This window comes from Rhinopithecus roxellana, chromosome 14, assembly GCF_007565055.1.
Source record: "Rhinopithecus roxellana isolate Shanxi Qingling chromosome 14, ASM756505v1, whole genome shotgun sequence".
Taxonomy (NCBI): domain Eukaryota; kingdom Metazoa; phylum Chordata; class Mammalia; order Primates; family Cercopithecidae; genus Rhinopithecus; species Rhinopithecus roxellana.
The window spans coordinates 24,621,240-24,649,161 of NC_044562.1; the positions used below are offsets into that span (position 1 = coordinate 24,621,240).

At 38.9% G+C, this 27,922-nt stretch overlaps 1 protein-coding gene and 1 long non-coding RNA gene across 8 annotated transcripts in view; one reads left to right on the top strand and one right to left on the bottom strand.

The window, feature by feature from the left end:
- Positions 1 to 27,922, top strand: part of DOCK10 (dedicator of cytokinesis 10) — a 280,307-nt gene that overhangs the window by 236,291 nt on the left and 16,094 nt on the right. For 3 of the 4 annotated variants that reach the window (XM_030916199.1, XM_030916197.1, XM_010354776.2), the window contains exons 34-50: positions 1,200 to 1,311; positions 1,908 to 2,029; positions 2,117 to 2,231; positions 2,319 to 2,385; positions 2,606 to 2,653; positions 3,235 to 3,336; positions 5,381 to 5,505; positions 7,149 to 7,261; positions 9,438 to 9,575; positions 10,287 to 10,469; positions 11,004 to 11,114; positions 12,314 to 12,529; positions 13,958 to 14,015; positions 14,342 to 14,440; positions 18,843 to 18,949; positions 20,614 to 20,736; positions 20,876 to 20,989. In XM_030916199.1, coding sequence (XP_030772059.1) covers positions 1,200 to 1,311; positions 1,908 to 2,029; positions 2,117 to 2,231; positions 2,319 to 2,385; positions 2,606 to 2,653; positions 3,235 to 3,336; positions 5,381 to 5,505; positions 7,149 to 7,261; positions 9,438 to 9,575; positions 10,287 to 10,469; positions 11,004 to 11,114; positions 12,314 to 12,529; positions 13,958 to 14,015; positions 14,342 to 14,440; positions 18,843 to 18,949; positions 20,614 to 20,736; positions 20,876 to 20,989 — 1,953 coding nt within the window. The remainder of the gene's footprint in view (positions 1 to 1,199; positions 1,312 to 1,907; positions 2,030 to 2,116; positions 2,232 to 2,318; positions 2,386 to 2,605; positions 2,654 to 3,234; positions 3,337 to 5,380; positions 5,506 to 7,148; positions 7,262 to 9,437; positions 9,576 to 10,286; positions 10,470 to 11,003; positions 11,115 to 12,313; positions 12,530 to 13,957; positions 14,016 to 14,341; positions 14,441 to 18,842; positions 18,950 to 20,613; positions 20,737 to 20,875; positions 20,990 to 27,922) is intronic. The other variant, XM_030916198.1, reaches the window with a different exon arrangement.
- LOC115893188 overlaps positions 1 to 27,922 on the bottom strand; it is a 346,813-nt gene that overhangs the window by 118,629 nt on the left and 200,262 nt on the right. Inside the window, exon 6 of one of the 4 annotated variants that reach the window (XR_004053133.1) lies at positions 18,585 to 18,639. The exons of the other annotated variants lie outside the window; for them this stretch is intronic. This is a non-coding gene — a long non-coding RNA (uncharacterized LOC115893188). Of the gene's footprint in view, positions 1 to 18,584; positions 18,640 to 27,922 lie in introns of those variants that run through there. 4 annotated transcript variants of the gene reach the window in all.

Consider the following 27,922-nt stretch of genomic DNA (forward strand, 5'->3'; position numbering starts at 1 on the left):
TCCTACCACTTTCTACATTACCTACATCCCCACCTGGTGTCAGAATAAATAGCCAAGTGCCTTATTTGTAGTCACAACCCAGGAATAACTATAATCCTTCCTCCACTGAGACACCACAGTGACTACGCACAATCCGCTAGAGATCTGTTGCCTGTGTTCTAATCTCAGATGAAATAACCCACTGCTGAATCCAGTATCTAAGGAAGGTATTACCATCTAGGAGTTAGGAGCTATGCTATGGATTTTTTTTTTTTTACCTTGTTCGAATCCCAGCAGTATCAGTGAAACAAGTAAAACAAGAGCTATCTTGAAACAGTAAAACAAGAGCTATCTTGAATGCCAGTCCCAGTCTATCTGGGTGGCTGGAGATAAGTTAGCCAACCTCCTTAGGACTCCATTTCCTTCATTATAATACAGAATAAAATACCTAAATCACAGTGTCTTTATGAGGATTAAATTGTATACTAGAAAACATTTATTATAGAGCCTGGCAAACAATAAATATTTAAAATGTAGTTGTAGACCAGGTATAGTGACTCACATCTCTAATCCCAGCAACTTTGGGAGGCCAAGATGGGAGGATCACTTGAGGCCAGGAGTTTAAGACCAGCTTGGGCAACATAGCAAGACCCCACCTCTACAAATAAGAAATTTTAAAAATTAGCTGGGCATGGTAGCACATACCTATAGTCCCAGCTACTCAAGAGGTTAAGGGCAGGAGGATCCCTTGAGTCCAGAGGCTGAGGCTGCAGTGAGCTATAATCATGCCATTGCACTCTAGCCTGGGTAACAGTAAGTTCCTGCCTCTTAAATAATGAAATAGAATAATTAAAATAAAATAAAATTTAGTTGATAATAATAGTAATGTACATAAGATAACTCATGGTAATAATGATATCCATAATGTGATCCATGAATATATCCATAACCAATCCAGCCATGTGGTCTACATATCTGTATCTAAAAGATTGTTTCTACAACATTATAAAAAAGTCACATAAATCAAATTATAACTACAAGTATGGTTTTGGCTGTATTTGTTTTCACTGCCTACTTTAGCAGAAAACCTTTGAGGGGATATAAAAGAACAAATTAAATATCACTTAATTGGAAGTGTAATGAAGAAGGCATATGTGGGTTAACAATGTTGAAACGGAATACCGTGATTCCCATTAATCTTTACTATACTTTGAATACAGGGGTCTAGAGATGATCTAAGCACCAACGGAGGATTTCAAAGCCAGACAGCTATGAAACATGCAAACTCTGTGGATACATCATTTTCTAAAGATGTTTTAAATTCCATAGCAGGTACTTCAGATCTTCTGAGATCACTTATTTTTAACACTCATCCATGTTTACATTGTATATCATTGTGCTTTTTACTCAGTCCATAATTTATTATGCATAATCTATGTGGCAAAGTATACTACATTTATACAACCAAAGAGTCTTTTTACATATTTTTTTGAATTCCATCCAGTGACTTCCTCTTCTACTTAGTGTTCATTATTACTTGGCTTAAGGAGCAGCCTACTTAGATGTTATCAAATTACTTTATTCTGGAAACCATCTTTAAGTTTTCATTGCAGACCTTTTAAAATATAATGGATTTTCAACTTCAAGGATTATTTTTAAGAACTGTTTTGGAAATGTCATTTCAATTTCTCATGAACAATCAAAAGTTGAAAGCTCCTTCCCAAAAGTATCTTTATGAACTTTTACTAAAGCATTTTTAAAACAAGAGCTATCTTGAATGCCAGTCCCAGGTGCTGTTATGTTGGTCTTTCACAACACTGCTGCCACCTCAGTAATCAGCATCTTTTTGGTTCATCATGTGAAGCTTTTGTGTGTATGTGTGCCCATACATCTCATTCCCGTATGTGTGCTGTGGCTTGTGTTTGCAGCATTTTCATCAATAGCTATTTCTACAGTAAACCATGCTGACTCCAGAGGATCTTTAGCAAGTCTTGACTCCAATCCAAGTACCAATGAGAAGAGCAGTGAGAAGACGGACAACTGTGAAAAGGTACGGCTTCCCTCTCAAACCTACTCATCATTACAAGGCAGAGGTCACTCACTCTCACTCAATCCTGATTGGTTCTTGAATTCCCAGATCCCAAGACCCTTGTCTTTGATTGGCTCAACTCTTCGATTCGACAAGTTAGATCAAGCAGAAACCAGGAGTCTCCTGATGTGTTTTCTTCACATTATGAAAACGATTTCGTACGGTAAATAGAACTCTTTAAAATTAATTTTTTTGAAAAAAGGAAAAAGAAAACCTGCAGATTCTCATGCTATGTGGTGTTTCCTTTTAGAGACTCTGATTGCCTACTGGCAGAGAGCTCCCAGTCCAGAGGTGTCCGACTTCTTCAGCATCTTGGAGTAAGTTTTAGAGTTGATGACATAACACTTTTTTCTGGAAATTTCTAAATAGTCCACTATACCATGTTTCATTCAAGAACCCATATAGTAAGTTATCAATAATAACACATGAACTATTTAAAGAAAATTTAATATTTTTCTTTCAATATACTTAGATGAACAGTTTATATAATGAAAGAATATGAATAATTAGAACGTGTTTTTTTTTTTTTGTTTCTAGCGTTTGTCTTCAAAATTTCAGATACCTAGGAAAACGCAACATAATAAGGTAATAGTTTTAAATTCCAATAGGTGAACCTGGTCTTTTAAAAAGCATATGACATGTATTAACATATAAGGTTAGAGTTATAAATATATGTTAGAAATCTTAAAATGCAAATAAGGATTGTTAGGTTGACTTCACATTAGACACAGAAGTTTGAAGATTGCCTCATACACATTGTATATCTAGGAATAGTTCATGTTATCTAGGGAGAAAAGCACAAAAGCACAAATTTTTGAAAGAAAACTACATTTCATGTATCTTCAGAACGGATTTATCATTATATAGATATAACCTGGAAGATACCTATTTCAGAAGACATTTCTAGTAAACTAAAAAAAAAAAAAAAAACAAGTAATCTGGAATAACTTTGCACTGTCATAATTTTCTCATGAGACAACAATGTTTGAAGCACCTTCACTAAATCCCAATTTCTGATTTCCGAAAGAAAACAGGGTTTTATTTTTGACTAATTCACAGCATGTAAACCATTTCATTGTGCAGTAATCGTTTTGTCAGTTGCCATTCATTTTTATATGTAAATTACAAACACTGAGCTATGATTAAAACTTCCATTTTCATTGCAGAAAAATTGCTGCTGCATTTAAATTTGTGCAGTCCACCCAGAACAATGGAACTCTCAAAGGATCCAATCCTTCCTGCCAGACATCAGGTCTCTTGTCGCAATGGTAATGTCACATTTGCTTGGTATTTAAAATTATATATAACTCTGTGTATGTGTCTATATATGCACATGTCAGAGGTAGACACACACACACATATTTCTATTTATATATTCAAATCAAGTGCAGATTTCAAGTAACTATGTGTCTATCTAAAGAAACTTCCTAGATACTTTACTGTCTGCCCTACTGGCTGGTAAAGACCAAAGATAAATGTGTGCACTTAGAGCACAATCCCTTGCATAGACTGAACATTAATGAGTATTTTCATTTAATGAAACCTGAGACCTAGGCCCAATAAATGCCTCTTTTAATGCTAGCTAATCTTCCAGTGACAAACCAAAATGTGGGATCATGTCTCCCTAGGCTTTTCAGTAATTATAATATTTTTGCAATGTTCTTGAAGCTGAAATTGTTTCTTAAAGGGTCAAAGGCAATGAGGAAGCATGGATAGTCCCATAACCTCACTTTAGATTTCCTAGTCATTAGACTGATTTGACTAGCAGATAGGACCTGGAGTCATCCTTCACCAGCCTAACCAATGGGAAACATTTGCCCTGAAATTCTACCTAGAGCTCCTCTGGGTCTCGTAAATGAGAATTCTTTGCTAAAATTATCCCCACTTTGATTTATTCTTCCCACAGGTATCATCATAATATATATTATGAATATTTTAGAACGGATTTTAGAAGGAAATATGAAAGTAATACATAGCGAATAAATCGTAAAATAAATTTTGCCTCCCTCCATGGGAATCCTTTGAAATTGCCCCCTTGTGAAAAGTAAATGAAAAAAAAATGTAATGGACATTTTTTGCAAATAATAATAGAATAGAGGAAAATAAAGAATTAGTTTCCATGTTTAATAATAATAGTGAGCCACCTGAGGTCACTCAGGTTTTGTAGATGGGTGGTGGTTTAGATTTCAGGCTGCTTCTGAAACATCTGGACGGGTCCTGGCCATTTCTGTCCCTCACCTCCTAGAAACCAGGGCTTTTCCTCCACAAGTTCAGTCTGTACTACACTCAAAACCTAGAAATAAGCCAATCCAAATGCCTAAGACCTCCAGCCAAGGAATCACTCACTCTTTCTAGCTGCAGGAATGACCCAGGCTCCCCTGGCTATTGAAAGCCAAAGTCACATCTCCTGGGCCTCCACCCACCCAGGTTTTTGGATTTAGCCAGAACCAAAACAGCCTTTTAGAGTGGGAGAAAGAGTCATTTTTAGGTTAAGGCTTAAAGGAGGAATTAGGAAATACTTCAGGGTATTTCCAAATGCTGCTTTCTTTACATAAGTGTTTTTATAAATAGTTTTTATGACAGCACATATCCCAAGAATTATCAACCTATTTCCTTGGCCAAATGATAAAGTCAGGAGTAGGAGATATTCCCACTGCCACAGTAACGCTGGCTTATTTTTCCCAGCTGGAAATGCCATGGGGTGTTGAATGAGTCATTGCAGGCCATTGTCATTGCCCTGGAAGCACAGAGGCACAGAAGTCCTTCAACTACCTACCTCCCACAACCATCACATGTCAGCCCCCTGTGGACATGACACCAGTGAAATGGCAAATCAACAGGAATGTCCAAATACAAATACCTTGGAAAGCAAGGGTTGCTTTAGAACCCGATTTTACACTTTATCTCTTTAAAAATAAGTTGATGCATCTGAGCTATACAATACTGTACTTTTTAATGTCCACCACTGGCTACTGATCAGCCAGTAGCCAACTTACATTCATAGAATTATTTATGAAAGAATATATTTATTTCATAAATAATAATGAATATGCTTGAATAGATTTCACTCAAGGATCTGTTATTCTATAGATTATCCTTCTGAATGCTATTTTGGCTTAAATAAAATTTCTCCAAAAGTACTTTAAAAAGTCCCTCTCATCATGTCACCTGTAATTAATATTTGTAATAAAAAGTTGCTTTCCAAACTAGTTTTTAATGTTTGACTCAATCTAGAACATTTGAATGAACAAGTATTATTTGGCTGTAACATCCCTAAAATAACTCTAATCACTTTTCTTATTTCATTTTCAGGATGCACTCCACTTCCAGTCATGAAGGCCATAAGCAACACAGATCACAAACTTTACCTATAATTCGAGGCAAAAATGCACTTTCTAACCCCAAACTCTTACAGATGTTAGACAATACCATGACCAGTAAGTAAACCGAAATAACAGGAACAAGATGGTTACCAGTTTTTCTCTAGGTATGTGTAGGACATGAAATGCACTAAAACCACTGCTTTTAAGGTTTGCTGTAGCTCTGGAAATATTTCTTAAAGGAAAGACTCACCAGGGAGTGGTTAAAAAAATGTGTAGTGCCCTATGGTGAAGAAAGGGGAAAGGCAAAACCCTCAATATCATATGTTTAGCATAGCTCCCTTGGAAACAAGTGACTTTCAGCATTGTGCAGGTTATGGAGGCTGCTGTCAAACAGATGATTACTGCTTCCTCTGTGGGGAGGGGATAAAGTTGCCAATGTCCCAGAAGCAGCAAGGGTGACATCTTGAACCTAGAGAGGCACACACTCCAGCTTGTGAATGAGGGTAAAATGGAGGCCAGCGTTTTGTAAGCATGTAATTTGAGGACTAAACTCTGACCTTTTCTCTTCTCTTGCCTAAATTCTTAAGAGGCCTGGAAAGTCACACCAGTCTCATCAGAGGGGTTTTAGTTAACCCTATATAACATGGCTTACTTTCCAACCTGACTGTGGCATAACATCACATGAGAGATAAAGAAAGAAATCAAAATATTTTACTCCCAAATATATATATATATTTTTGCCATATCTTGAAACAGCCTTGCAGAGTTGTCTCTTATGGGGAAAAAATTGCATTCTGTAAAGAATCCCCTTTCCCTCTTCAGGTCCTTTTCTTGATCCAGGAGAGAATCAACTGAGAGAGTCTGGCACCTTTTTCGGTCTGATAAGAAACATTTACAATCTCTTCTCTCTCTAAAGTCTGCCATCTGGAGGCTTTATCTACATAATAAGAACGTTGGTCTCCACAATCCCCTTTCTTAGCCCAGACATTTCCTTTCTATTCATTCCTGGTCTCTATCATAAACTCTTTCAACCAATCGCCAATCAGAAAATCTTTGAATCCACCCATAAGTGCCCCTCTCCCCGACTTTCAGTTGTCCCGTCTTTCCAGACCAGACCAATGTACATCTTACATGTCTTGATTGATGTCTTATGTGCCCCTAAAACATATAAAACCTAGCTGTAGCCCAAACACCTTGGGCACATGTTCTCAGGGTTTCCTGAGGGCTGTGTCACAGGCCATGGTCACTCATATTTGGCTCACAATAAATCTCTTCAAGTATTTTACAGAATTTGACTCTTTTCATTGACAGATTGTTAGCAATTATGGGCACGTGGCCCACAGTTACTTGTTTGGAGGTATTTGCCTCAATCTATAAATACACTTTGTGACTTTCCAAGGGGACATAAAGACTGTCCACTGAGACTGCACATTTGGTCTACTAGCCCAGAAGCCTGGAACTTGAGACAGCCTGATTATGAAAGAAATATGACCCTGTCTTTGGCCAAAGTAATGGAAAATAACTCAGAAGCAATGGAAATCCCACAACTGATATATGCAAAGGGCACGCACACTAGTGTGTGTACTCTAGTACTTTTAATTCAGCCAGTGAAGAAACTGAACAAACAAAAGCACTTTGATTTAATAATTAATCAAAATGCCAGTAAACTTTGAATACATTGTAATGAAAGGAAATACTTTATAGGGTACAAAGCATTGTCTTAGACTTTTATGCATGTTTTATTTTTTATTTTATAGGCAACTCCAATGAAATAGACATTGTGCATCACGTAGACACTGAGGCCAATATTGCTACGGAGGTTTGCCTCACTATTCTAGACCTGTTATCCCTCTTCACTCAGACTCACCAGGTGAATATGATAACATTTTCTGCAAAAATGATGAAATTTGAGGTAGAAAAACCATGTGAAGTCAAAAACATGTTTTTTAAAAATTATTTATGAAATCAATTAACCTTATATAAATCAACCTAAGCATGAGTGGAAAACATGTTAAAGATGAGATTTTGATTTTATCACAGGTTGACTAATGTTTGCTTGATATGTACATGTATGCATTTCACTATTGTCAAATAGTCTTTCTTCCTCATTTATCTTGCTTCACTCTCAGGCGAGCTGGGCTGAGTGGGAATGTGACTCTGTACTTTTTCAGTAGAAAAGGAAGAGATAAATGGCCCTGTGTATTAAATTTACAGCTAGATCTAAAGAAAACTAATTATGTTGAACATCTTTTTGTGTGCTCATTTGACATTCAGATATCTTCGATGAAATGATTATCACTGCTTAGAATGGCTAAAATTAAAAAGACTGACCATCCAAAGTTTTGGCAAGGATATGGAGAAACTAGAACTCCCATTTATTGACAGTGGGAATGCAAAATGGTAAAAGGAGAACAGTATGGCAGTCTCTGAAAAGTTAATCATACATCTATCATATGACCAGCCATTCCAATACTATAATAAGTATTTACCCAGGAGAAGTGAAAGCATATCTCCACACAAAACTTTGTACACAAATATGCATGGCAGCTTTAACAGAAAAAAAAAAAAACAAAACTAGAAACAACTCAAGTATACATCAACAGGTAGATAGATTTAAAAATCTGTGGTATATCCATACAATAGAATACTACTCAGCAGTTAAAAGAAATAAACTACTGATCCATGCTATAACATGGGTGAAACCCAAGAAACCAAATTTAAAAACAGTATATACTATATTACTCAGTGTATATTATTCCATTTATATGAAATTTTACAAAACGCAGACTATAGAAACAAAAAGCAGATCAATGGTTGCCTAGGGATGTGGAGGAAGGATGGGAGGAAGGAATTACAAAAAAAAAGTATTTAAAAACTTTTGAGAGTGATAGATATGTTCATTATCTTGATTGTGGTGATGGTTTCATGGGTGTATGTGAGTGTTAAACTTATTAAATTATACATGTCACATGAGTTCAATTAATTGTATGTCAATTATATTTCAATAAAGCTAACAAAAACATTTGCAGCTCTACCAAATGAGCTTAAATACCTAGGCTAGCACATTAAAGATTGAGCCAGGAGCAGCTGTGGTGGCTCATATCTGTAATTCCAGCACTTTGGGAGGCCAAGGAGGGAGGATCACTTGAGCCCAGGAGTTCAAGACCAACCTGGGCAATATAGTGAACCTTCATCTTTACAAAAAAATTTAAAAATTAGTCAACTATGGGGACACATGCCTGTAGTCCCAGCTATTCGGAAGGCTGAGGTGGGAGGATCACTGGAGCCCAGGAAGTGGAGGTTGCAGTGAGCTATGATGGTGCCATGACACTCCAGCTTAGGTGACAGAGTGAGACCTTGTCTCAAAAAAAAAAAAAAAAAGATTGAGCCAGGAAAATTTGGATTCTTTGAATAAAGTCTATACAGAACAGCATAATTATGCCAAGAAAGCCCTATTGCAGGTGAAATGTCAGCATGGTGGTAAGAGAAAGTAATGACTATATTGATTCTTTATTGGGCTATGAAAATGTCACTCAAATCTCACAAATTTTAAGGACTTTACTAGTGCCTTCAAGAACCTGTGACCTCATCTCCCATTTCTCCCCTGACCCCACCCCACTTGCCATTACACCAGCTACTCTGCTTTTCTTTCTCAACCTTGAACTCATAAGCTCCTTTCCCAATCAAGGCCCTTGTACTAGCTGTTTCTCCCCCATGGGACAATTCTCCCAGATCTCTCCAGGGCAGGCCTCTTGAGCTCACGTGACAATTTTCCATTAGAGAGGTCTTTGCAGACTACCCTATGGAAGTAATTCTACCCTCAAAGCAACTACTTTCAATCACATCATCTGAGTCTATTTCAATTTGTCATGTTTTTTCAATCACTGCTATGTAAGTTTCACAGTAAACATCAACTATGTCTCCTTGTTCAATCCTTTATTTCTAGAACAGTGCCTCACCATGTGATAGGTTCACAACAAACATTTTTTGATAGAATACAAATTTTCTTTCACTTATCCTGAATAACATCTGCATTGAATTTCCAGAGACAACTCCAACAATGTGACTGTCAAAATTCATTGATGAAAAGGGTCTTTGATACCTACATGCTCTTTTTCCAAGTCAATCAGTCAGCCACAGCGCTGAAGCATGTGTTTGCCTCCTTGAGACTGTTTGTATGCAAGGTAAGGATCCTCTAGGTTTCCGTGAAGTTTAGGTAGGATGACAGTAAACCCATAGAACAGTAAACCCATAGGAATCCCTGCGTCTTTCAGTAGGGAGGGAAGAAGGATTGTTTTCTTCAATTTGGGTTTTATTAGACACTGATTCCTGGTCTCAAAATGAGTGCACAGCCTTGACAATATGTCTGCTCAAATACCAGAAGATACTAGCATCTGGTGACAATTAGCATCTGGTCACCAATTCTTTGAGTTGTTATCTGTGTTTGCAGCACCAAGTTAGGTAGAATGCACCCCTTGAACTGGCATATCCATCCATATCAAGTTCAAGATTCCACATTAAAGTGGATACAGCCACCGCCTTTGAGGACACTTGTAAATAAGACCTGTGATTTTAACAATGTCAGATGAATTGAGGTCATTTCAAAGCTCTCATTCCGTTATTTTGGACTGTCATCAGTTACTGATACAAAGGATACTTATACAATGTAGAGAACAATTGTGTCTAGGAAAAAAAGACAAATGCTAACATAGACCTTAACAAATTCTATCCTCCTCACTTGCAAATGAAAAAAAAAAAAAAAAAGACCAGATTGAAAAAAAAAAAAAAAAAAAAGGAGAGGGATTTTGTTTGTTTTAGGGAATTTTAAAATATGAGAATGAACAGAGCAAAATGAAGGCATGTTGCTCCCTTCACCCATTCTTTCATTTCTGCAGTTTCCTTCAGCATTCTTTCAAGGCCCTGCCGACCTCTGTGGATCGTTCTGTTATGAAGTCCTAAAATGCTGTAACCACAGGTCACGGTCAACTCAGACAGAAGCCTCAGCCCTTCTGTACTTTTTCATGAGGAAGAATTTTGAATTTAACAAGCAGAAGTCAATTGTCCGGTCCCACTTACAAGTAAGTGCTGCCAATTTTCATTGACACTGTTGTTAAAACCACTGATCTGTTTCAGCAGTGCTTAAAGCCTACTGTCCTCAGGGCAAGCCGTTACTAACTCCTCCACCAAAGTCTTCCTTAAGGACACCCATAGCATTCAGTTCTGTTTAATAGGAGGGGCGCGGCTGGGCAGAAATCAGCAGAGCCCCATCTCACTTGTACTTTCCTTTCTTCTGCCAGGAAATAGAATCACATGGAATAAACAACTAAGGAAACCATGGCTAGCTCCAGCAGGTCAAACCCCACCAAATTCCAAACATAATTTTTTTTCTTCTAGGCATCCAAGATTCCAAGATTCCTGCAGCCTCTCTTAGATATTTAAGATTATAGGAAACACACTAGATTTAATAATACGTTCTGGAGCTTTAATACATAAACACATCTTTTATTGGACCTACAGGGAGAAACTAACAGTACATTTACCCAGCCCAGTGGATTTATTTAAGAAGACTATTTCTGGTCTTGTTTTTGAGAGTTCATTTTTTTCTCTTTCAGCTCATCAAAGCTGTGAGCCAGTTAATAGCCGACGCTGGGATTGGAGGCTCTCGGTTTCAACATTCGCTTGCAATTACCAATAATTTCGCCAATGGAGACAAGCAAATGAAAGTAAGAAATGCTTTGTGGGCTTTTACTACAGAATTTTTTAAAATCTGAAGTGGATGCTTTTTGTGAGATACCAAAATCATAAATATAGATCGGGTACACGCCTGTAATCCCAACACGTTGAGAAACCAAGGCAGGAGGATCGCTTGAGGCCAGGAGTTTGAGTTTGGGGCTGCCGTGAGCTATGATGGCACCACTGCACTCCAACCTCGGTAACAGAGCAAGACCTTTTCTCTAAAAAATAATAATAATTGTTTATTTTGTTTATTGAGACTTTGAGCTTTGAGCCCTCCTCAAAGTAAACTATCAAGTTTATTGTTTGAATCGCTAAGCAGCTCTTACACTTTAAGCATGTGATCTGTTAAGTGGCATTCCCAGTATGCATGGTTGAATGGCCTAGAACAAGATTTACCGTAAATATCCAGAAATACAATGACTCCCTCCTAACTCTGTTTGGGGGAAAATTCATCTTATCTTTTGTTTAGCACTTTCTGAAGACTTCTCCTGTAGTCATTATGCTGAAAAGTCCAAGTCTAGAGCCAGACTTCAGTCATGGCTGGACCCAGGGATTAAAATAATTTTCAGACCCATCCCTCCACTGCCTCAATCTTGCCTCTCTCACTGTCTGTCAGTTCAGCTTTCCTCTTTGTTTACTTATTTCCAGACAGGTCATCCCCCTGGGCATGTTCTCAGAAATTCGAAGGACCCTGGTAGTATCTTATGAGTAGAAAATCACCTCCTTTGATAGTTCCAATTAAAGTCTCACAACTGAATCTCTTTGATCCAAGCTTAAATCGTATGCTTATCCCTAAACCAATCACTGTAGCCTGGAGGATCAAAAAATAGAATTGGCCAGGCCAGTGTTATGTGCCACCCATGGTCCCTAGGAGTAAAGTCAGACCTGTGCAAATCACATGAACTAGAGTCAGGAAGGGGAATATATCTCAAAGACAATCAGGATGTTTTACCAGAAGAAGGTGTCCTTGAAGACAAAAGAATAGAGCCTCCTGAAATTTTTATCTTCAAATGTGTATATCCACAGTCATAAAACATAGAATGCCCATATATAGAATGCACACATTTATAACTATATATAGAATGCTCCAAACTGTGATGCCTAGCCATAATTAATAGCATAACTTGAAGTCAGTTAACCTACAGGTTCTAAACAGATAATGACCCAGGTTCTCTCTTTTCCAAAGAACAGCAATTTCCCAGCAGAGGTGAAAGACCTGACTAAGCGTATAAGGACTGTTTTGATGGCCACGGCTCAGATGAAGGAGCATGAGAAGGATCCCGAGATGCTGGTGGATCTCCAGTACAGCCTGGCAAACTCCTATGCAAGCACTCCCGAACTACGGAGGACCTGGCTGGAAAGTATGGCCAAGATTCATGCCAGAAACGGAGATTTATCTGAGGTGATTAGCCAAGGCTTGGTCATTTACCATCAGTATTGTCCTCTTTATCAGGAAAATTGGATCTTCATTTACAGCATGGACTAGAAAAAGAAGCCATGTTTTTCCACTAATCTAGAAATGACTCAGTTATATATCATATACAATACATTTGCATATCACGTTCAAGGATACCTGACTCTAAGTAAATGACATCAAATAAAAGCCAGAGTCAGTGGCGGCAACTGCAGGTGTATAAATTGTAATGCAACGCTGAAGGCTAAAAACCTGAGGCTAACGAGGAGTGTGGTAAAGGTGTCTGGGAATTAAGTCATTAAATTAATGTTCTGTGTTTTAAAACTTCTTCTCTGAAACTGGAGTTGAATGGGGAAGCTTGCCACCATAGTGAGTAAACTCAGGCAGGGTGAATCAGTCCTCATTTACAGCTAGTCTGAACTGGCCATAGAAAAATGAATGATCCTTAGCACCACGTGAGGAGAGTCCACTGTGCGAAGATTGTAAGTCAACACTTAACTTTTTATGTCAGTTTCAATACTGGGTGGAACATATGCAGCAATTCATAGCACCCAAGGGTTTCTGAGTACCAAATGGGAAGTTCTACTCCATTCCAGAACTATGTCCCTTTGGGGAAGAGATTCATTTGTCTAGGATAGTCCTAAACTCTGAAGCTCTTCTAAACACATGTGGTAATCAGGGACACTGGAATGGAAACCACAAGGCTGGCTTGGCAGCAATTTAGTGGGGATAAGAATGAGAAGCCCTTGGGCTGCTCTGAAAATGATGAAATTCCTCCACAAAACCTCAAAAGGAAAAAGCTGAAGTCATTTGGAATCTTTAACAAGTTGAGTTTTAATATAGATTCAGCAATGTTCAGGGCTTCATAAGAGACATTAGAGTAAACTATAACATCACTCATATAATCTTGTTTGTGGGGAGCACAGGTGTTACATCAGGTCACACTACTTAATCAAGTACTCACTTGTGAAGTGACCGTTTTAAAGGCAACACAAATTCAGAGAGGCTATTCCTGGAGGTAAAAAAAAAGTTATTTAGAAGGCAGATTATTTTTATTTCCAATTTATATCTAAATACTAGAATTATAGTTTTAATTTTAAAAGGAGAACTATGATTTATTTTTAATCTAGGCTTAGACATTAAAGGAGGATAACTCTATGGGAAAATTCTTTGGGCCAGTTCCTTCAGCCATCTCCAAACTAATCAAGAACAAACAAACAAAAACCCAAATATTCATTTTATTCTTGATGGTGAATTTTTTGGAAATACAATTGATTCTTGCTTTCAATTCGGAATTTACAAAGGTTCCTTCTACATAACATATTCTGATATGGAATACTGACTTGCCTTGGAAGATTAGCCCTAATTATATTAAACTGCATCCCCTGAGCCTCTTTATTTTCTTTCTCATTACAGGCTGCCATGTGTTACATCCATATTGCTGCCCTCATTGCAGAATATCTGAAAAGAAAGGGTAAGATGATCACGTGAGGGAGGCGAAAAGCCCAGATTTCAACACATTGAAGCCTAATCGAAATAATGTATTAATTTTACATTTTATTAATCTGTTATGTTTAATTAATAATCGCTTTCACAGATACTTCTAATTATGCTGTACTTTAACATTTTCAGTCTATCATGCCACTGACGTATTTATTCTACGTACAGCGAAGGCTAACTGAATGGTCAACTTCTTAGTTCAAAACGAGAATGCATCATTGGCTAACAATTTGTAGTCTCAAAAGCTTGTATTAACATAAACATGTAGCAACATCCTAACCTCATCTTGCACTACCATAGGTTACTGGAAAGTGGAAAAGATTTGCACAGCATCCCTGCTCTCGGAGGATACCCACCCCTGTGATAGCAACTCATTACTAACAACTCCCAGTGGAGGAAGTGAGTGACCTAACTGCTCATTTATCCCAACGCAGAGGAAATCAACTTGCTGCTTAAATTCTACTTCAGTGAAACCTTCTTTATTCTTTTTTTTTTTTTTTTTTTTTTTGAGATGGAGTCTCACTCTGTCGCCCAGGCTGGAGTGCAGTGGCTGGATCTCGGCTCACTGCAAGCTCCGCCTCTCGGGTTTACGCCATTCTCCTGCCTCAGCCTCCCGAGTAGCCGGGACTACAGGCGCCCGCCACCTCGCCCAGCTAGTTTTTTGTATTTCTTAGTAGAGACAGGGTTTCACCGTGTTAGCCAGGATGGTCTCCATCTCCTGACCTCGTGATCCGCCCATCTCGGCCTCCCAAAGTGCTGGGATTTAAATATATTCTTAGAAGCAAAAACTATCTCAGATCGACACAACTTACTCTGCAAAACACTTAAACTCCTGCCATTCAGAAATCCCATCCAAAATTTATGAAATTTAAATAACTGAAAAGTTGTCAGCAAATAGAACAGTATGTTCTCCAACATTCAAGTTTATGAGTTACGGCCATATTTAGCTACCAATCTGCATGCCAGTCTGCCATAGGGATTTTACTCTGAAATTAGTAAATTGTTTGAAATTGCAAGAGGAATCTATTTTAATTTTTAAACATAATAAAACTGTTGATTCCAAATAAAAGATAGGGCCAGGCGTGTTGGCTCAGCACTTGGGAGGCCAGCACTTGGGAGGCCAGCACTTGGGAGGCCAAAGTGGGCAGATCAGTTGAGGTCAGAATTTCGAGACCAGCCTGGCCAACATGGTGAAATCTGGTCTCTACTAAAAATACAAAATGTAGCCGGGTATGGTGGCGGGCACCTGTAATCCCAGCTACTTGGGAGACTGAAGCAGGAGAATCTCTTGAACCCAGGAGGCGGAGGCTGCAGTGAGCCAAGCTGACACCACTATACACCAGCCTGGGCAACAGAGTGAGACTCCATCTCCAAAAAACATAAAAAGAAAAATGAAGACATATACATATATATATACTATACATGTAGGACTTCATAATCAGCATGTTTCATTTCATTTTTTAAAAGTATAAATGACAATTTGTAACATATGGTTTATGGTACAGATTTCCTTTAGAAATATCCCATCATTAATGTCTGATTTTTTGAAATTATAATGACTAAAGAGTTACTCTTTGCACAAAAAAAAGTGGGTGATATAGTTTACACTTAATCTACATTCTCTTGCAAAAATGTGTTAGATTCGATTTGATAATACTGGTTTAACTTTCCAAATGCAGTGGAAAACTCAATGTACAAACAACAGAAATATATTTTTAGATGTTGAAAATCAGAATACTTAAACGAAATGTAAATGGACTTTACTTGCTATATTTCAGAAACATAATTCATTCCTTATTCATTTAAATATTTGTAGATTTTCTAAAAGGTCTCAGTGGAGTTTGCATATAAGACATTTGATCTGGCCAGGCACCATGGCTCACGCCTGTAATCCCAGCACGTTGGGAGGCTGAGGAGGGTGGATCACAAGGCCAAGAGTTTAAGAACAGCCTGGCCAAGATGATGAAACCCCATCTCTACTAAAAATAAAAAATAAAAAAAAAAAATTAGCCAGGCATGGTGGCAGGTGCCTATAATCCCAGCTACTTGGGAGGCTGAGGCAGAGAATTGCTTGAACCCAGGAAGTGGAGGTTGCAGTGAGCTGAGATCACACCACTGCACTCCAGCCTGGGCAACAGAGCAAGACTCCAGCTCAAAAAAAAAAAAAAAAAAAAAAAAAAAAGACATTTGAACCAAATGACCAAAGCAAACTGAGAGACAGTGAGGTCACTTGTTTGAGGACCTTGGAGAAGATGCCAGATGTGGCACCCTGTGGTACCCATGGCTCATGTCCACCCTAAAATTCAGGAATCTTCTCGCTTAGTGTCACACGTCCTATTTAGCCTGATTTTTATAGGCAAGTCATCAAAAACATCATTGCCTTATTTAACATGCCCTTCCTCCTCATCTATTGCTTATCATAACCAGATGCCATAACGTTTCCATAAAGACTTTCAAATTCTAAGAACAAAATTGAAGAAAACCGATAAAAGCAGGTGTTAGTTTGAGAACTTGTGGAAACTTATATGCCAAAAAGTTGTGTGAATCTTTCATGTTCAAAATGCTTTAAATGCCCAATGTTAGACCTAAGGTGATATTAGAATATAATGTGTTCATCAAGAAAAGGATATATTTGTTTAGGAAACGTTAAAATTAGGAAGGTGATCGTCTATGATACTTTAACATATGTCTGATGATACATTAGCTGATGATATAGGCTATCGTATGTTAGCATATTCTAACTAGCACATATCATCAGCATATATGTGAATGTCATTGGCATGTATTTGAAGCCCTTAATATACTTTTCTATTTTGATATTTTTGAGTCAAAGGAGTGAACTATCCCTTCCCTACAATGTGCACAATAGTATGAATATAGGTGAATATAGGCAACCCCAGAAAGTACAGTTGCTTCAGTTGTACTAATAAGTGATCATCATCCTGCAAGAAGTATGTTGTGACTTCCCCTCCTTCAATTAACTCTGATATAGTTTAATATATGTTTAATATTATTATAAAAAGTAGAAAAATAAAATTTATATAAAAGCAAGTATTAGATTGCAATAATTATTATATTTATAATTTCTAGCATGTTTGGGGGGTGATCATTTAGTTACATAACCAATGAGCTGATTATTAAAAACAAAAACATTCCACAAAAGTATTAGCTATAACTTAAAAAACACCACACTAGGCTGGGCGCGGTGGCTCAAGCCTGTAATCCCAGCACTTTGGGAGGCTGAGACGGGCGGATCACGAGGTCAGGAGATCGAGACCATCCTGGCTAACATGGTGAAACCCCGTCTCTACTAAAAAAAAATACCAAAAAAAAAACTAGCCGGGTGAGGTGGCGGGCACCTGTAGTCCCAGCTACTCGGGAGGCTGAGGCAGGAGAATGGCGTAAACCTGGAAGGTGGAGCTTGCAGTGAGCTGAGATCCCGCCACTGCACTCCAGCCTGGGTGACAGAGCGAGACTCTGTCTCAAAAAAAAAAAAAAAAAACACCACACTAAGCCCTGTACCAGCAATGTGTCAATTAGTTGCCAGTAACAAATCTGTGAGTTAGGTGCTATTATCACCTCCTGTTTACATAGGTGAGAAAAACAAGAGAGGCTAAATAATCTGCCTCAAATGTCATGGTTAGCTTGTGTTGGAGCCAAAGTTCAGAGGCTGGTCTGTCACTCCAGCTAGTGCTTTTCTAGTCACTCACATTCCCCACAATTCAGATCTATCTCTCCTCTGGGAATGTTACCCGTTGTCAGCTGTTTTCACATGTATCTGTAGAGGGAGGCCTTTTTAAATCTTGGTGGCTAAGATACTAAGAAAATTTGAAAAGGTTTCTACATAACGTAAAAGAGTGACATATAGCAAGTATTGGCCAGGCACAGTGGCTCACACCTGTAATCCCAACACTTTGGGAGGCTGAGGCGGGCAGATCACCTGAGGTCAGTAGTTTAAGACCAGCCTAGCCAACATAGTGAAACCCCGTCTCTACTGAAAATACAAAAATTAGCTGGGCATGGTGGCGGGCGCCTGTAATCCCAGCTACTCGGGAGGCTGAGGCAGGAGAATCACTTGAACCCGGGAGGCAGAGGTTGTAGTGAGCCAAGATGGCACCATTGCACTCCAGCCTGGGCAACAAGAGTGAAACTCCATCTCAAAAAAAAAAAAAAAAAAAGCAAGTATTGGGCATTGTCTTGTCTTGTAGGGGGGGGGCCATTAGGGGAGAGATGGGGTCTCACTCTGTCACCCAGGCTGGAGTACAATGGCATGGTGATAGCTCACTCTAGCCCCAAACTCCTAGCCTCAAGCAATCCTCCTGTCTCAACCTCCTAAGTAGCTGGGATTACAGGCACCCACACATCCAACTATAAGCATTGTCTTTATAATGTGCTGAGTGTACCAGGTATTTTCTCAAATATTAATGTTTTTGAGTCCTTTCAACATCCTTTGAGGTAGATATGAATGTCCCCAGTTTAACAAAAGAAGGGCACAGGCTCAGAGATTAATTAAAGCAGAAGACTGGAAGTGTAACATCTACTCACAAGTCTTATGTTCTGTCCATAATCCCATGCTATCTCTTTATTAAAAATGCCACCTGAAAACGATACAAAAATTATACAAAGGGGAATATTATTTGGCTGGCAGAGAGTATGTATCAATAGTCATAATCTAACCATCTTGTTGATTATGTGAGCTTTGTAATATTACCAATTGGTAACATCATGAAGAAAGGCATTATCTAATCTAAGCAAAATTTGTCTCAAATAATCACGTTTTATTCTGCTTGGTCCTCCCAAGGCATGTTCTCTATGGGATGGCCAGCTTTTTTGAGCATCACACCAAACATTAAGGAAGAAGGCGCAATGAAAGAGGATTCCGGAATGCAAGATACACCATACAATGAGGTTAGACCAAAATCATCTCATGTACAGTAACTAAGTAAAGAGATGCACTGGCTTGTGACATTAAGCTAAATAAGGGGAAGCAAGCTTACAGCTGTTCTATAATATAACTTAATTAGACAAAATGAAACGTAGGCTAAAATCAAGCCAAGATTAGTAGATACCAGATTTCAGTAAAAATTTAAACTATGTCTTACTTCTGTAAGATGGGCTCAAATGTGTATTATCAGCTCTTCTATAAGATAATATCTCTGGCCTTTTGGTAAAGGTGATAAGGGATGCTAAATTTTGCAAACCGATCATAGCTTTTTTTCTAAAAGCATTAGCAAGTTTATTTACAAATGCAGGTAGATGTAAAAGTTCACTAGTTTCTTTAGAAAAACTTCTGTTATGGAACGTAAGCAGAGTTATTTTTCATTAACACAAAAAGAAACTTTCTACTGGGAATTACTTAGCAATAGTTCTGGTGAAGAAAACAGAATTCCTCTCATTAAGTAAAATATTTTATAAGCTAATTTTTAAGTCAGTATTACATAAATGGAAAAAATTATACAGAAAGTAAATTTTCAGATGAATGTTAATACAATTTTACACATGGTTCTACATCAATTTAGTATATATCGCAAATAAATGAAGTATATGTAATTACATATTTATGTTAACTATTTTAAATAATGTTTAAGAATCTTTTCTTAAAGGAAATTGTTGAAAACATTCCAACAATATCATACATTTGCTTGAAAGCTTATGTCACTTTATTCAGTTGAAAATTTATTAAGCCACTAGTATATGAAAGGAATTGAGGTAAGGGCTGGGAAAAAAAATAAGGCATAATTCCTGCTCTCAAAGAATTTAGAATATTGAGAAAGACAGTTCCTACAGAGTGGGGAATGGCCAGGCAAAAACAGATGCCCAGTGACCAAATCTAGGTATCATATACACTTGCAATTAGAAGGGGAACTTTTTTTTTACATGACAGTGGTTGAAATGGTGATGAATGGAATGAAAATAAAAGCTCTTCAATTTTTTTGTGCTGAGTCTTGATAGGACTTGAAGGTGTGAAATAAGAAGGTTCTTACAGGTGCAGCTGTAACACAGACAAAAGTATGGAGGTCAGAGAGTGTTCTAATAATGGAGTGGTATATGGTATGGCCAAATGCAAAGTCAATGACAGCACTGAAAGAAGGGGTCACTGAAAGGGAGGTTGGTGTCTGATTGTGGAGCTTCTTGAAGGCCATGCTAGAGTTTGGACAGCAGCTTACATACTGGATTTCCAACAAAGGTTTAAGGCACTGGAGATCTCGTGATCAGATTTGTGTTTTACAAAGAAAGATTACTGGAGAGCAGCAATTGGAGAGGGAAAACAGATTCGCTCAAAACTACTGCGGGGGTCAGGGAGTACGTAAGTCAGTAGCAATGGGAATGGAAAGAAGGAGACAGATCAGAAGGCATTTCACAGATTTAAATCAGCACTTTTGACGCACTAATTAGGTAACGGTAATGCGGGATAGGCAAGAATCCAAGATGACACCATGATCCCCTGCTGGGTTTTAAATGCCAGTAACAGAGGGAAAAGTTTGACAATGCAACAGCTTTGAAACCAAGTTTCAGGCATGAGCCACAATCCTAATCATGTAAAAATCTCATTTTGATTGGGGGAATTGCAGAATATCCTGGTGGAGCAGCTATACATGTGTGTGGAGTTTCTCTGGAAGTCTGAGCGATACGAACTCATTGCTGATGTCAACAAGCCCATCATTGCTGTCTTTGAGAAACAACGAGACTTCAAAGTATGTATTCCAACCCCCTAGAAGGAGTTATTTAAAATATCCTATGTTGAATTGGAAAATTACTTAGTTTTCAAAATTGAAAACTCTCTATTTGTATGTCAGCGTGATCTTCATGAAACTCTTTCACTTATGGTTTCAGAAACTGTCAGATCTCTACTACGACATTCATCGGTCATACCTGAAAGTGGCAGAGGTGGTGAATTCAGAGAAGCGGCTGTTTGGTCGCTACTATCGTGTGGCATTTTATGGGCAGGTAAGTTCACCAGAAGTAACATGGCCCATAAATTCTGCTGAGCAGTTGAATGTTGTCTTTCATTCTTTACGAGACATCTGTGTGTGCCAGTGAATGGAGAGGTATGGGTGTGTCTGACTATACTTGAGTGTTTCTCCGGATGTGATGGTCTATATGTTTGTCCATAGCAATGTACTAAGTTGGAAAACAAGTGAGCAAAGAAATCCATGGGTTAACAGTGATTTCTGACTTCTCAAAGAAAGAGGGCACTTATTTTTCAACATTCTCTTCTTTCCAGCTCACCCTCAAATATCTAATTATGAGTTTATGTCATATATTAAAGTGAAATTAAATCGAACATGCTTTAAGAAATAACATTCCTAATATTCTAGGAAACAAGATAATTCCTAGGGGCTCCACTGTATCAAATCTTTGATTTTACAAGCACACAATTTCTTTTCTCCTATTTTCAAACTGCCACTGTTTCCAGACAGAATACCAGATGGTTATTTTGTTTCCTATATTGCAAGTCAGTGTAATTTCAAAGTTATTTTTCCCAGTTTACTGCATAAGCAATGAAGAAGATGGAAAATATTACTTAGCCACTGTATTGGCCTGAAAGTGAACACACTATATATTAATTATGAATGTCTCTGAGCAATATTTTCAATGGGATAAACCCAGGCACCATTCATTTCTTTTCGGGAAGGCTTATAACACTATTATATTTCAGCAGACGTAGTTTAGACTGTTGCTCGTGTGGATAGACATCCCATGCTTTTATTTTCAGAGTGGCAGTGGCTCTCAGACCTCACACTTCCTCTCCCCACAACCTATCGTCTCACTTAGTAGCCCAGGCTGGAGTGCAGTGCAGTGGCGTGATCTCGGCTCACTGCAACCTTTGCCTCCTGGGTCCCGGATCAAGCAATTCTCCTGCCTCAGCATCCTGAGTAGCTGGAATTACAGGCAGGTGCCACCATGCCCAGCTAATTTTTGTATTTTTTAGTAGAGACAGGATTTCATTATGTTGGCCAGGCTGGTCTTGAACTCCTGACCTCTCGTGATCCACCTACCTCAGCCTCCCAAAATGCTGGGATTACAGGCGTGAGCCACCGTGCCCGGCCTCAGCTTCTTGTTCTTAAGGCTGCAGCTGAAGGAGTGCGCTCCAGCATGTTCTTTCTAGGTCACTCCCCATTGAAGTCGTTTGAAAAGTACGTATTTTCCTCTGCTCACCAAAAGCAGCTTAAAAACTAACCTCTGGGCTGAGTGCCGTGGCTCAGGCCTGTAATCCCAGCACTTTGGGAGGCCGAGGCGGGTGGATTATGAGGTCAGGAGATCGAGACCATCCTGGCTAACAAGCTGAAACCTTGTCTCTACTAAAAATACAAAAAATTAGCCGGGTGTGGTGGAGGGTGCCTGTAGTCCCAGCTACTCAGGAGACTGAGGCAGGAGAATCGCATGAACCCGGGAGGCGGAGCTTGCAGTGAGCCAAGATCGCGCCACTGCACTCTAGCCTAGGCGACAAGAGTGAGACTCCATCTCAAAAAAAAAAAAAAAAGACAGAAAAAAATAACCTCTGAATTAATAAAGATAGATACTTTCTACCTGGAAAAGAGAAGTATCACCAAGTAGCCACTTACTATGAACAAATTAATCCAACCAGGATTTTTCTCAGGACACAGCAACATCAGGATAGTGGAGACAGAGAAACTAATGGTCTGAAAAATGGGGATCTGCATAAACAATCTATAGAATATAAAAAAGCAAATTTAGACATTTTGGGGGTCCATGGAAAAGAATCTGAACTATCTGAAGTGAGAACATAGATGGGGAGAGAGCGAGGTGTGGGAACCTTTAGAAGAGGAAGAGAGAGAAGAGAAAATGACACTTTGGAGCCATTTGGGAAACCATTAAGAAAATATACAATTTTTGACATTGGTGAGACAGCAAGAAAAGTGGCAGAAAATGCTACGAGTAGGGAAGGGGATGTGGGAGCAGAAGAATTGAAAGGGAAAAACAGAGTTTCAAGGGAGACGGCCGCAGGCTAACTGGGCAGCACAGCAGTAGCACAAAAGATGTGCTTCTGGGTCACCAAGACATGACTCTGTAATGCCTCAGGCATTCCTTCCAATGAAAAAGTAAAAAAAAAAAAATCATTAATAACCTGATCATGAAAACAGGATTGCCTACCAGATGGTTGCTGCAACCACTATCTGAGATACGGGCTCTAAAGCAGGTAGAAGTGAATCACGCTGCTTTTCAACTAGTTTTTAATGCAGATGTTTACTCTTTTCTTCTTTTGGTCTTGATTGTTCCAGGCCGTGGTAAGTTCTCACTTACTCTCGCTCTCCATTTGCATGCTCTAACACGCCTCACACTTCCTTCTGTATGGTTTTACTGAAACTTAACCTTTTTGTGCATATCAACATTTGGTACGAAGGGTGAGATAATCCTGCTTTCATTCATTTTTGGAATCATCCTGCATCTCTTTAACTAAGTTGTGTATATGCCAGTTATCTGAATTACAAAAATGTATCCTTTGTTTTTCATACATGCTATCTTTTGCCTAAAGGTGGATGTAGTCTGAAAGCCTTACATACACAAACACACACAGAGATAAGTATGGGTACCGTGTATCTTAAATATATGTAGCATAGACTTGGTATTGTAGATTGTCTACTTATTTCAGGCCACTGTGAGTTGCAGCTTATTAAGAAGAACAGAATGGTCAGAATTTTGGAAGTTGCAGTCATGGTTATTGGTGGACACCTCCCAAGATACTGAAAAAACTGTGTTTTTCCCAAAGGAGTGTCTTAGAGAGATGGGGGTCTATGGTGGTGAGCTCTGAGCATTCTCAGAGGTGATGGGAGTAATTCTCAACATAAAAGATGAACTGGGGAATAAATCTTTACCCAATACGTCTGGGTAAGTCTCCAAAGATGCAGAAAGGAGCAAGGTAAGAAATTTGGAGAACAAGCCATGTCCAAAATAACCTGCCAGTACCCAGAGCTCTGTGACAAAGGATTTTCTTCATATTATTTTGAGCCATATGAAATTGCCTATATTCAATCACTTTTTTATGTACAAAAATGGCAACTTTATGTGGTTCAACATAATTACTGTCAGTTAAGCTGGAAAGAGAAAACATTTAATATTCACACACTGTCCATATTCAGCCCTACTTGTCTGACCAGTACATACTTTTTTGTAATTCTTTAAATTCCTTCCCACATTCATACCATATCTGCATTTTCTATGTTCATTTATAAATTTGGGATTATGGGCCCTTAACTCACCTACTAAAAGAATACTTGAAAACCCCTGTACTAAATAGACTGAGGGGGGCAGAGGGGAAGTATTGGGGGGAGCCCTTGCAAATGACCTAACTTTATTCTTCTTTCAGACTCCGCAGTCAAGTGTGCTGATTTTGCACCTGATTTTTTTTTTTAATGCTGCAGTACTCTCACTTGTCTTTGTAAAAAATTCCAAGGCCGGGCGCAGTGGCTCACGCCTGTAATCCCAGCACTTTAGGAGGCCAAGGAGGGCGAATCACGAGGTCAGGAGATCGAGACCATCGTGGCTAACACGGTGAAACCCTGTCTCTACTTAAAATACAAAAAATTAGCCGGGCGTGGTGGCGGGTGCCTGTAGTCCCAGCTACTCGGGAGGCTGAGGCAGGAGAATGGCGTAAACCCGGGAGGCAGAGCTTGCAGTGAGCCGAGATCATGCCACTGCACTCCAGCCTGGGCGACAGAGTGAGCCTCCATCTCAAAAAAATAAATAAATAAAATAAAAATAAAAATAAATAAATTCCAATCTGAGCTTAAAACGCAAAGTGTTTTGTTAAATCCTCTGACTGAGAACCTGCCAGTTCTCGTGCTTATTAAGCACGACACTCCATAAGCTCAAACCCAGCTACCTTTGAACAAGGAGAACTAATGGAGGTCGTCCTGATAAGCAGCAAATTAGAGCCTCAGTCATCATTGCTCAGACGAGATTCAAATGCCTGTCTCAAGACACCACATGGAGAGTGAGAACTGCGGGATTCAACAGGAGCAGACAGCACACATCACTTCACACTCGATGATAAATAAATACCAAGTAGACTCCAGCATTCCCCAGAACGTGTACAGAATGAAGGTTCCAAAGATTTAAGATAAAATCTTGACTACTTAATTAGCATAATCCCCACGGTCAGAAATAATTTCTTATTCATAATGGTGCTTTATGTCCCTGTAAAAGTTACCTTTTAATATCCAAGTTGACATGCCTTGCAATGATGTTAAAAGGATTATGGAAATATGACGTGCAACAGGCTCTTTGCCTGCACAAAGGCCTTTGGGTACATTTTTTTAGTGTCCCATGTAGACCACTGCTCTCGTTTTATAGTTTTGGCTGGGGTATTAATACTGTGTCTGTAATGAGCCAGACACTAGAAAACAAGTATAAAACTGATCGTTCATAGCAGGAACTTTACAAAAATGCAAGTCTTGCACAACATGAACTGTCTAATGCAACACCCGGCATCAGCATCAATATGGAAATCTGACATATAGCAGCCTATACAAAGTGTCCTCCAAAGTGTCCCTGAAGTATTGATTTCCACAGTAATGAAACAGCAGCAGTGAGCAAACATCAACTATAATCAATGAAGTCCTTAGGCCCTGGTATTTAACATGAAAGCAAGTGAATACCCATTACATAACAAAATATCAGATGCCCCTGGAATTAAGTAAAAGACCTGGGAGAATTTTATTCTATCCACCAAAGGCCATAGATTCCATAATTTGCAGTCATGCCTACATGGGTGTACTTGCATCTCAGGATCTTAATAAAAAAGGAATGTGGGGGAGGAGGGAAGGTGCATGTGTAGTGTAGAAAACCACCATCTCCACTTTGGGACATGATATAGCGCACCGCCTATAGGAAAGTCGCAGATCTAGGCCACATATCTATACCATATAAACATCATAACTGAGTTCTGATGTGTATGCTAAGAGAAGCTACATGAATGCAGAGAAATTCATTCATGTAGCTTCTTTTCTCTTAGCATTTAGCCTCGTATTGACGTTTTCTGGCCCATCTTTTGTATACTAGATTCCTCTTCAAATACATTCTTCTCTTTGTGAACTTTGAATGAGTCTAATATAATACCAGGGGCCCTGATATTTGACATCACAGTGATGATCCAGGGACATTGCAACATGCTAACGTACCTGCAAAAGCATCTGAGGAGCAGTCAATGCTTTCAGTTGTCAGTTTATTGAAGTACATTTTTACCATAATGTATTGGCTTAAAGTTTCATAATTCATACAGTCCTTGTTTAACTAGGGTGTGTTCTTTCTTGACCAGAGCACATGAAGGTGTTTATTGCATTGCAAAATGACATTTTGAAAATCAAACTAGCAAGGGAAGTGCAGAGATCACCTTTCCCATTGCCTTGAAATTCAGTCAGCTTATAAACTTGGGGCTAAAGCAAAAGAGAAACTGACCCTGGTTTTCGTCACTCTGTGTCCCTGTTTATAAATCATTTATATCACAGAGCTGAAATTGAAGCCTTCCTTCAGATACTGTCTGTAGCTCAGTGGGCTTTGCTTTAATAGCTTCCCTGGGTATAAGGTAAGCCTGCATTCCAAACATTTTCAGAGCTGCCATTTATCTGGCTTCAAAACTGTTTACAGAAACCCCAGTGGACAGCAGATTAAATGCTTTATTCTGCTCCTCCATCTCCTTCTTACTCATTTTACAAAACAGGTTTACCTTTCCAAGCTCTTTAGAAAAAGGTTCTAATCACTAATTTATCAGTTACCAAAATATTGAAATCAGCTTCAATAGACCTTTCATAATAAGAAAAACTCCATTGCCTAAGCAAGAGAAGCTGAAAGTATGTATTTTCAAGCACTGAAAACTGAGTTACGCTGCATAAAAGACAGAACTCAAATTGCTTTGTAGATACCGAGTTTTTTCGTCATTGTTGTCATCACCACCAGCATCATCATCATTACCATCCTCAACATAGCTAGCACTCACCAAAGGCCATCTGTTTACCAGGTACGCTCCCAGTAGGTTGCTGAGTCTGAATTTTCTCATCCCATAGCCCAAGGAGGAGAGATGAAAGAAAGTCACAGGTTATGAACAAGGCCACAAAGGTCACGATGATGGCAATTTTTTTATTTTATTTTTTATTTTTGAGACGGAGTCTCACTCTGTCGCCCAGGCTGGAGTGCAGTGGCTCAAACTTGGCTCACTGCAACCTCCACCTCCTAGTGATTCTCCTGCCTCAGCCTCCTCAGTAGCTGGGACTACAGGCGTGCGTCACCATGTCCAGCTATTTTTTGTATTTTTAGTAGAGAAAGCATTTCACTATGTTGGCCAGGATGGTCTCGATCTCTTGACCTTGTGATCCACCCACCTTGGCCTCCCAAAGTGCTGGGATTACAGGCATGAGCCACTGCGCCTGGCCGATGATGGCAATTTTTACCTGCCTCCCACCACTCATTTTCTGCTCACTCTAGATTTAGAAATTTGTCAGGGTTTACAGTGAAAATGTGTCTTTGTACTAGTTTTCACACTATGGTGAAAAATAAAAAATCTTTTCCTGAACCTTAGAGACATTTTTCTCCTTGAAATTGAAGTTGCAAATGTTGCTTCAGCTTTAGCCCCATGAGGATTCTGCCTGAAGGCTTCAGGTCTTATTTCTCTGATGTGTCAGTCTGTCAATTGTAGCCACTAACTCCTGACCTTGAATCAGACAAAACTCCACAAAGACAGCAACAGAAAAAAGCATAGCAGGCTGGAAGTCATGTGGGAGTGGAGTCAGACCTCACTACCCCTATGAAATCTACAGGAATGACAGGGAGCTGCTTTTCATGCTTTCAACATCATATGACACTTTGTAGCAGTTTGGGGTCAAGGCACTTATAATTACTTGTATTTTGTCTTGAACATTTCTC